This window comes from Castanea sativa, chromosome 5, assembly GCF_040712315.1.
Source record: "Castanea sativa cultivar Marrone di Chiusa Pesio chromosome 5, ASM4071231v1".
NCBI classification, from domain to species: domain Eukaryota; kingdom Viridiplantae; phylum Streptophyta; class Magnoliopsida; order Fagales; family Fagaceae; genus Castanea; species Castanea sativa.
The window spans coordinates 25,756,746-25,767,635 of NC_134017.1; the positions used below are offsets into that span (position 1 = coordinate 25,756,746).

At 30.3% G+C, this 10,890-nt stretch overlaps 1 protein-coding gene across 1 annotated transcript; it reads right to left on the minus strand.

Annotated features, from left to right (window-relative positions):
• Window positions 1-3,197: 3,197 nt before the first annotated feature.
• Window positions 3,198-9,186, minus strand: LOC142633348 (NADP-dependent malic enzyme 2-like). Its single transcript, XM_075807567.1, has 5 exons — window positions 9,052-9,186; window positions 6,505-6,601; window positions 3,967-4,072; window positions 3,582-3,808; window positions 3,198-3,479 (listed from the first exon to the last, which is right to left on the minus strand). Exons 2-4 carry the CDS (start codon window positions 6,558-6,560, stop codon window positions 3,743-3,745), a joined length of 228 nt encoding a protein of 75 aa, XP_075663682.1. The 5' UTR covers window positions 6,561-6,601; window positions 9,052-9,186; the 3' UTR covers window positions 3,198-3,479; window positions 3,582-3,742.
• Window positions 9,187-10,890: the final 1,704 nt, after the last annotated feature.

The window sequence follows — 10,890 nt, forward strand, 5'->3', positions numbered from 1 at the left end:
TTTAGGGGAATTATTATTATAATTTCTTTTTGTTTTTTTTCTTTTGTTTTTGGGTGTTTGGCTTTAGTAACTTGGAAAGTTCGAGGAAATTTCGTAAAGGGATGCCCAGTATGTACATTTTATTTATTTATTTTTGGAATATATATGTTCTTTTTAGTTAATTCTTTTAAGAACTTTTACATATATAAAACTTAGAAAGTTCACATAAAAAAAAAGTAGAAAGTTAGAGGTGACTTCCTTCTTAACAAGGTTTATATTACTAATCTAATTGAGAGATTTGTCCAAAGATAATCGAATACTTTTTGAGTTTTTTACATTATATTATACCTTTTTATAATAATAAATAAGGAAAAAAAGTATGTCATTGCTTTGAAAATTATAATAATTAGCCACTAACCCGTGCTATGTAGGGGAACCTATCTATTTGTGAGGTAGAGTAAAATAATTTTATAAAAAATTTAAGAAACTACACCATTACATGATTTACTCTTGTATAACTTCAATTTGTGTTACAGTTTGATGAATAAGTCATTGCTTGAACGTGCAATAACTTATAAAAAAAAATTCAGACAATTTCAGATACTGCAAAAAATAACTTAAAAATTCAGATATTAAAATTTCTAAAAGACCAAAAAATATTAAAGAATCAGATGATTTACTACTTAAAAATTATTGAAACAAAACAAAATAAATATGACTAAACAATAAAGAAATATAAGAGAAAGATGAGTTACATTCGAAAGAATAATTTCAATTATTGCAATCATATGCAAAAATTACTTTTTAAAAAATACATAAAAAGCCATAAAAAAAATAAAAAAATAACAAAGTAGAGGAGAAGAAAATAACATAAGAAGAGCTTATACCTCTACTTGGCTTTAAAAAAAAATATATATTGGGGTTTGCTTTGCTTTTATAGTGTTCACGTTTAACCTCGTAAATTTGGAGATAAATTATCAATGTTTGAATTTGAGTATAAGTTGGACTTATTAGAGAGATAGAGCTTCACTCCTTGTTAAGTTTGGATTAAAAAAAAATTGTTTAAAAAAATGATAATGATGAGTTTGAATTTAAGTTTGACTTATTAAAGAGATAGAGTTTCATTACTTGTTAAGTTTAGATTAAACAAAAATAATTTTATTTAAATAAAATGATAATTTTATTTAAATATTTTGCTGACATGAAAAATTGTGAGAATTTCAGAGGTTTCAATTTTATATATATATTAGTTGCTAACCCGTACAATACATGAAAGGTAAGCCATTATGAAATTGCAATCAATTTTATGTTTAAAACATAATGATTAACATAATGGCTCTAGCATAATTCTCCCAAACATGTAATTGTAAGTACTAAGTAGCAACCACTTGATTTATATCTTCAGTGTCACCTTTAAGATCATGAGCAATCACATCCCCTATCCTAAGATCCAATATCAAATAGCCATATCATATATATATACATACATAATGTAGTAGGTTTACCTACCATCCATATGAAAGGAAGAAGTACATTTGAGTAAGAATTCATTGGCGTTACTAATAAGTCCATGAATGTTGGGAAGTCTTAATTGATACGGCATTGACAAACTACCCATCAATCAAAAGTTGGGTATAATTTAATTTTAACGGGTGATTAATTGGATCCTTAATAGTAGCAACAATGTTGTATCTACATATTTCTCTGCTCAACTTAGGAGTCCTACTAAAACATAATATGCAAATGAAAAAAAGAAAAAAAAAATTGAAATCTTCCGCACACAAGATTTGTTAATAGTGTACCTCAATTGCAAACCCGATCAAAGAATAGGACCATGTGAATTGGTCCACAACAGCAACAACACCACTTGATAAGAAAATAGCATTGAAAAAGAAAATAGCATTCAAGTAATAGAATAGTATTGAAAATTCTTGCAAACAAAAAGAGCATTAAATTTCCACAAATTATAATACCCATCTAAGAATCAAATCTTTGCTATAAAAACATAATACACAAATGAAAAAAAATTGAAATCTTTTTTACAAGATTTGTTAACAGTGTCCCCAATAAGAGTACCAAGAGTCATGAAATATCCTCAATAATAATTCACACTAAATCTTCATAATATGATTCAAACATATATAAGAATAGAAATTAAATTCGAAACAATTAAAAACCTTATAAGAAACGACAAAATAGAAAAACAGGGAAAAAAATTAAAATATTATGAAAAGAGAGGGCCAACCGAATTTTTAATAGCATCATCTTGGTGTTTGTATTTCTTGTAGCAAGGAGTTGAAGACTTTTTTTCAAGACGTCGTTCAGGTATTATAAGGAACATGTTTCCTTTTCATACAATAGTTAAAAAAAAAAAAAAAAAAAAAATTATATATTCCATAGAACTTCAGAAAACAATGAAAGAAACAAACCTCTCTTGAAAGGTCAAATTCACATAATTAAGCCTATCACCATTTAATTTTTTACAATAAAAATATCCAATTAGAATGGTTACAAAGTATCTCCCATATGCCACGCACAGAAATCTAATCAAAAAGGCAATTTAACACTTTCTAAGATATCAAAACGTCAGAAAATTAATGAATTATAGTCCATACGAAACACTAAACCTAACAATCTACGCTGAAGAAGAAAGTGGACCGGAGACAAAGGAGAAGACGTTACTATGTTGCATGCGTTTAGGGTTTGTGAAACACCTACCTCTAGGGTTTGTGGAGGAAGATTTTAAGACCCAAATAATAAACCAAAAAACCTGTAATGGAATATAGCGTTAAAACCTCCCAAAAAAATATTTGTGAAAACCAAAGGTTCTCCACCGTACATAGAGAGAGAGGGTGAAGAATCATAATAAACTTGGAAGTTTTTGAGTTTTGTTTCAAGAAATATAAACTAAAATTTATTAGGAAATATGTAAAATTTATAACCACCCGTTGGAACAATGCAACTGATCGCCTACATTAGCAAAAAAAAATTTTACTGAAATGGTTTGTATAAGCACCAAATGAAAAGATACATTGTTCTGTGTTTTTAATGGTAGACGTGGCATTAATTTATGTAGCCATGTGGTGTAAAGAGGAGTGGTCAATAAAAAGTCAAATGTTTCGGCTATTAGTTATTACTAGTCGCTAACCTGTGCGATGCACGGGAAAGCTATTGTATATAAATTTAATAAAAAGAAATGTATGAAACACAAATTTAAGTTTAAAATAAAATGAAGAATTAAATCTTTAATATCTTCAACTATCCATAAAATGTATGAAACACGAATTTAAAGAACTACTTAGTCAATATTTCAAATAAATTGGAAGAAAAAAAAAACTTTAAAGTGTTTTTTGTATCTTCTTCATTTGTTGCTTCGTAATAGTCACTAAATATGTTCTTTTGTTTCCTTGAGTACATATGTTGGTGTGAGCTGCACATTGTTTTGAACATCAACTTTTTGAAACTTTGTAGAATCACCACCTTGTTCACTTGATAAACAACTACATTCATTTGAAGTATCATTGATGTAAGCCTAGCAATAAAACAAGTTGATAACCAAAATAACAATAAATAAAATTTTCTGGTTGTTAGAAGCACCATACTCTTATTCAAAAGAATTGTAAGAATTGCAGCAGCAGCATGATTTTTTTTACTTTAATTATCTCTCTGCAATAGATTCTTCCACAATACAATTAAGGACCAAAATGGGTTATGTATGAATTCCATATGCAAATCCATGAATATGTCTCGTCACGCTTGTTTCCTAATGATATTGATTTAGTTGAGAAGATATTTGCTGAGTATGTTCACTCAAAATTATTAAAATTTTCTGCAACAACATTTGTGGCTTCATTAGATTAATCATTATTGATCTCCATCACATGAAATAGTATCTACACAGGGACAGAGCAGAGGCACTGTCACTCAAGTAAATTTACATAGGAACCAGTTTAGAATTTAAAAAATGATGATTGACAACATAACTACCTGACAGCCAAGATCCCTAAGTCCCAAAATTCGCTCACCATCCGTCACAACAGTAGCTTGAATAGTCCTCTCAGGCCAGTTCTTCAACACCTCAAGAATCTTGCCCCTGCAAAATCCAAGCACTCCTTCATATTATGACTGAAGTAGCTCTAAGTTGCATATAGTTACAGCAGAAACAGATATTCATACTTTTCTTTCAAACTATGTAAAGAACCTGAGGGCGCTTGAAGATGCTCCCATACTTCTGGCAAGCCTCACCCACAGTTGGAGTATAGACAACTGGGAGCAATTCCTCAACATTATCAGAGGGTATACATGATGTGAAATTTGAGCTTGATGCATCTACTATCGATTAACCTTCCATGATGCTTGAAGTGACAAAGCTTAATTATGTGATAAGCAAGAACTGTTCCAAACCCAAACACTCATCTAAACTATAATTCAATCAAATATAGAATACAAAACAGACACAAGAATACCTCCAATATCAGCATAAATTTCAAAATCAAAACTGAATTCAGACATTGGCAGCCAATGGGTTTGAAATTATGACCACAATTCCCAGGAGTGTTCACATACATATTAAAAAGACAGTTTTATTTATGATCCCAATTAAGCTCTTTAAGATATATGATGCACAAATTATTCTGGATAGTGACAATAATAAGTACCCTCTAATATAAGTACCCTCTAAAATAATTATTTACATTAAAAGAATTGGTTCCAAAAATAATCACCACAATCTATTAAACAATAAAATTTCAATATAATCTTTGGAAAATATCTCTCCCATTGTCATCTCCATTATTGTACATTGTCATAATACCTATAGCTACATAGGGTTTGTGATTTGCACTGAATCATAATAAAAAGGCTGACCTTATAAATGGTGCATATCATTTTCAAGAGAGAGAGAGATTACTCCACAAAAAACAAATTGTATAAATTATATCCAATTTTATATCTGACTTGGGAAAAGTAATGGATCCCAATATGACTATAAGCTACACTAAAGGGGTAGCATTCCCTCTGCATAATGAAGCAGTCTTAGAGACCTTCACAACAGGGTAGGGTAGCATAGCATCCTCAACATATAAAATTTAGATTGTGTAGTAACACACAATCTGAACAATGTAATGAATGTCTAACCGCAACGTACTCCACACCAATTTCGCTAAGATTATTAGGAATGTTGTGTGATGAAAGCAAGCTGATAAGTCCACCAGAATTTTTTCTCCTATGCTGAAAGTTTTTCAAAATTAGCACTCTTCTTCTTACTAAATTCTGAGATCTCTTAGTTAACCCACTCAAGCATTGTTTTATTTTAATTCTCTTCACATTTAAGCAATCACTCAAACTTGTTTTCATAACTCATGTTTGTGTCCATAAGTCATAGCTTTTTTAGCCCTACAACCCATACAAACAATTTGCATTAAACAATCCCAACAGAAAATCTTCTATTATTAGTAAATTTTTCCCATAATTTCTATATAAATAAAAGCTTCCAAGTTCTACCATTACCATGTGTTTCCAAATAAGTTTTTATGAAACTTGTAGGCTTACTAATCAGCAATTATCATGTAAATCCTACCTAATTAGAGCTTTGCACCTAATGTCAGTAATATTATTAACAAAATTCGAGGATTCTGTTCAGCCTTGCGGTAATATTGTCACCAATTTTAATTAAATCATCACCCTGCCATAATTCAAAATAAGGAGCACAAAAAAAAAAAAAACCAAATTGAAATTAAAAGGGAAAGTTTCATGTACCTAGCATATATATTCTTAGTTGTGTAAGTTCAACTCATTCTAACTTGGAACACCTAAGTAACCAACTAAAACAAATATATATATTTTTCCCAAAATAATCAGTAATATTATTAACAAAATTGAGTACAAACACAAATCCAAAAGCAACCATTAACTACAAAAGATCGAAAGGAACCAAGACAAAAACCTTAAGATTAACAACTTTGGTTCTATTAGAAAGAGGGGGGGGGGGGGGGAAGCAACCAAACATCTTGGACAAATTTGATCTAATAATTGATTGATGTGTGCCTAATCATACCCAACATTCAAAATGGGAATTTACCAAATAGAGAAGCAGATTTGCAGGACCAAAGTGATTGAAAAAGTATTTTAAAAACATAGCCAAGTCAGGGATAGAGACTTTAGAGATAAAAGCTATTTGAAAATCAAATAGATGAACCACAATACAATGAAAAGTCAAATTCCCAAATTTTGATGGTAATTTTACGAATGCAGATTGAATTCAAACTTTGTAATTCAAGAATAATATCAATACAAATTAATTGAATTTCAAATTCATATTCATGTCTTTGTACTGTTTATTTATAACTGCCAAAAATAATAAAAGGTTTTCACAAATTGCTAAAGTTTGTTAGAGTTATCAAATTTTATATACCTTGTGGAAACCCTTACTTGGTTCTTCCTATCAAACACTGATAGGAATCTAATTCTTTTAAATTTAATCAAAGAATTAGACAAACAAACAAAAAGGAAAGGAAGATATAATACCTGTTTCCAAAGTTTTCAAGGGCTTTAGCTAATTCCTCATACTTATACTCCTTCATCTCCACCTCTACCTCTACTTTCTCCACCACTCCTGTACTTTCTAAAATGCCAAATTAACCCAACGACAAGTAAACAGAATAATGAAAGAATATAGATTCCATAAATAAAACTATCTGCATCAGACAAATAGTGCAATACATGTATTAGTAGTAAAGTATATACACCTTTATGGCAAACACCATTCAGAATTTAAATATACACATAAGACCAACTATTCCTTCATCACTTATTTTGTAAGGTCAGCTTTGTATTCTCAACAGAAAATAGAACACCTTCTAACAGTAATTACATTATTGTAAGAAAAGTTAAAATAATTTGTTACATAAGCTTCAACAGATTAAAGGACTCTTTGTTCCCTCTTCCTCTTTTGTCGATCTATTGTTGTTCCCTTTAATATGTTAATGATCAGTTTAGAACCCTGCATTTATGGTTTCCACTTTTTTTTAGTTCCACATGATTAACAAAAGTCATCTTTGATCTACTTGGGAACACTCATTTGCTTTTTATCTTTACTGCATTACAGATATGACATGGCTTCAAACTGTTGGCAGGAGGAGTCACATTTTCCAAAAAAATAAAATTCATTTGTGAACTATAGTAAAACTCATTCAATTGTAAACTATAGTAATTCTCATTTGTGTGCTGCAAGTACTCTTACCAAACCACAAATTCACTATCTCAGCAAATAGATAAAGAGGGTAAAGCAAGGAAAAAAGAAGAATGATTCATGTGTGAGTGATTGATGTTAATTAATGTGGTCGTTTGCCTTTGGCTTATTTGTATAGACCTCAATGTACAGCTTTACGTGTTTGTTTGAATGGATGTAAGTGCCATATAATGTCTCAGTTGTAACCTTAATAGAGTAAACAACTCATTCGACCCAGGAAAAAAAAATTGTCTATGTAAATTTTAAGTGCGTGCGTGCGTGCGTGCGTGCATGCATGCATGCATGCATGCATACATATACATAGTGAAGTAAATGATTTATTTAACTGTTTCACACTTTTTTTTTTTTTTGACATACTCAAGTAAAAAGTAATTTAATTTTAATATTATCAAAAATTTAGAAATTAATAAATAAAAGAAATGGAGGAGTAAAGAAGAAAAAGAAGAATATAAAGAAGAAAAGAAAGAACAAATGAAATACTGAGTCTAGATTCTGAATATTAAGGAATCAAAGAGAGAAAATCAGAAATGAGTCTCCTTCACATACACAGTTTATAATGAATTAGAGAATGAAATTGCAGTTAATATGATCTCACAGACTACAGTGTTTGTAGAAAGCAAATATTCAATATATGGTGTATCATTAACAATAGCTGCATCTTGTGCAGTCCAAGAATCTAATTGTTCATTAACACCCAAATATCAAAAAAATGAATATTAGACAATCTTAAGCAAAACTATGTTTTTTCAATCAGATGAATGCTATAGTAATAATTATAAAGAACGAGAGGTACGGAAATATATTCTCCAAGAGTCACAAGCATCAAATTCTTTAGTTTATTTTTCTCATCAACAACAGGTTCTTAGGTTCCAAAATTAAGACTTAACTCCTAATTATTTCGGGTCAACATAAATATCAAAGCAGTATCATGCACTGCACATTCACCCTTTTTTGCATTTTATAATGTTCCTCCTCCATTTAAGAAAAAACACAAGTATGATCACAGAGAAAGTTAATTATTCACTACCTTCATGAACAAAGAAGATTCAATTAAATGTCATCAATTTGTTATAAGATATGGTCGTTTAGTAACAAAACTTTTTCAAAATAAAAAGAGACACATCTGACTGAGCTTTTCAGAACTTGGACCATACAAATGCTTGTAAGTTGAAAGTAACGATGACAAACTGCACTTTGACCATTAGACTTTTATAAAAAAAAATTTGAAAAGAACAGCAACGACTTGGCTATTTTGCAGGACTGACATCTGAGAGTCTCTTCATCCTTTAATATAGACAGCAACGACTTGGCCAAACATATCTTTTTTCCGGTTGTTGGGTACAAACATAATATTTTTCATATCATCATGACTTATGATTGATACATAACAAAAAGTAGTCAATGACCAATAGCAACTAAAACCAAGAGGCACAAACCATATAGTGGCTATAAACTAATGCAAGAGTAAGTAAGGCATTTTGTCAAACACATGGTGTGCACAAAATTTCAATGTCTTAGTTATTAACGTTTGTTATTATAAAAAAAAAAAAAAATTAAAACAGAAATACACAACGTGTTGACAAATTGAAGAGTTCATGTAATGCAACAAATAACACAACAAACAGGCAAAACAAACAAATTGAAGAGTATTAAATATATGGAACTACATAACTAATTAAATTCTGCCATGAATAATTTAAAGCCAGAAACCCAACTCTTCCATGGCTTTTATATTTCTCACCAAAATGTCTAACATTTGTTTTTATATCGCCAAAGCAAACGTGGTGTAATTTGGAAAATTGACTACAGTAGCGTGACAGTACCGTAGTGATTTTGCTGGCAGACCGGTGGTGCAAGGCTACTCTGTTCTTTCTTCTCAACCTTCGCTGGGTTTCTTCTTTCAGAGGGAAAGGAGAAAACAAAAAAAGGAGAAACGAAAAGAAGAAAACATAAAGTCAAGAATGTATATCCACTGAAACGGAAAGGGTGTGCCTTTGAAATACTTACCGTCTATTTGGATAGAAATTATTGCTGAAAATTGAAAATTAAATACTAAAAATATTGTACTAAAATAATTTTTAAAGGATAAAAAGTACTATTTATGCCAAAAATTACTATTTATTGGCTAAAATTACGGTTCATGGCCAATAAACAGTGACAGACACACTGGAAAAAAAAAATCCCAGACGTGGACGCTGGACGTGGACACTGAATCTAAACACATTCTTAGACCCGGTTTTTGGTGAACGTGTGTCTGGATGAGGGTTTTAAAAATTATTGGGCCTAATTGTTTTTGTTTTAATTTTTCCTAAAAAGGCCAAGTTGGTAATTTACCATGAATTTTAAAAAGTTTTTTTATTTATTTTTAAAATCCTGTAACTACTGTCCAAAAGTGATACAACTGAACACCAAGCCTAAAGGTGACAATGGTTCGGTATTTAAATATAGGTGAGTGGCAAAAATTTATGTAGCTACGAGGCGCAATGAGACGCGGTCAACCAAAAGTCAAACTTTTTAACTATTAGTTATTACTAGTATTTAACTCACGCAATGTGCAGGATCATTTTATGAATTAAAAAACAGTTAAGTTATTATAACACTACATTAAAATTCAAAATTTGTCAAGGGCATGTTTTAAAGCCCCTCATTTGTCCTACTTGCAGGAATGCTATCTATAAAATACAATATCACTCCATTTAAAATCAACTCCAATTATCTTTTATAGAATTTATAAAATATATATATATATATATATATATATATATATATATATATATATATATATATATATATATATCTTATGTTACAATGGTGTCCATCTAGAAACAAAATATGTAGCACATAGTGAGCATCATATGTCATTGAAAACACACAGGCACCAACCCAAAGCAAATTAACCACAAATTAAAACCCTTTTTAAGTTGGGGTGATTTTTTTTTTTTTAATAATAATTTTTGGGTTTATAGAGATAAAACATAGCCTTAACTCACAACACATACTTTGAAAACATTCTGTTTTTTCACTCTTCAATTTCCAATGAAGAGTGAAAAAAACATGATGTTTTCCCATGTTAATAAGTCAAGTTTACCACACTAATGAGCCAAGCTCATCTAATTAAAACAACTTCAAATTGTTAACTGCGTGCTAGATCCAAACGCAATGTACAAAGTTAGAACTTAGAATTAGTGGAGTCAACGCCTAAAGTGAACTCTAGAACAAATGAAAACTACCTATGCAAATTGAATCAAGATGTAACTAAGCAAATGAATTAATAGGTGGTTTGAAATTGAAGCATGAGCAACAATTAACTTTAAAAACCAACCCCAAATAGCAAGCCCACCCAAAAACTGAATGCACAATTTAGTATACTTGTATAAAATTAAATATACAAAAATATAAATCTATAAACTTACCTAACACCAGCATCACCAATAATATCAATTGGCATACCAATCAAAATGTGCATAACCAATCATTCTAGCCATAACAACTGGGACAATGCACTTCATATTCATTTCAGGCCTCATCATACCCATCAACACCACACCAATACCATTATTGACTGTCCCATAAGTAGCTCTCATACCTAAAAGACCAAAAAACTAACCCAAAATAGACTAAAAAATAACACAATCCCTTCCAAAAACAAAGCAGCTACTACT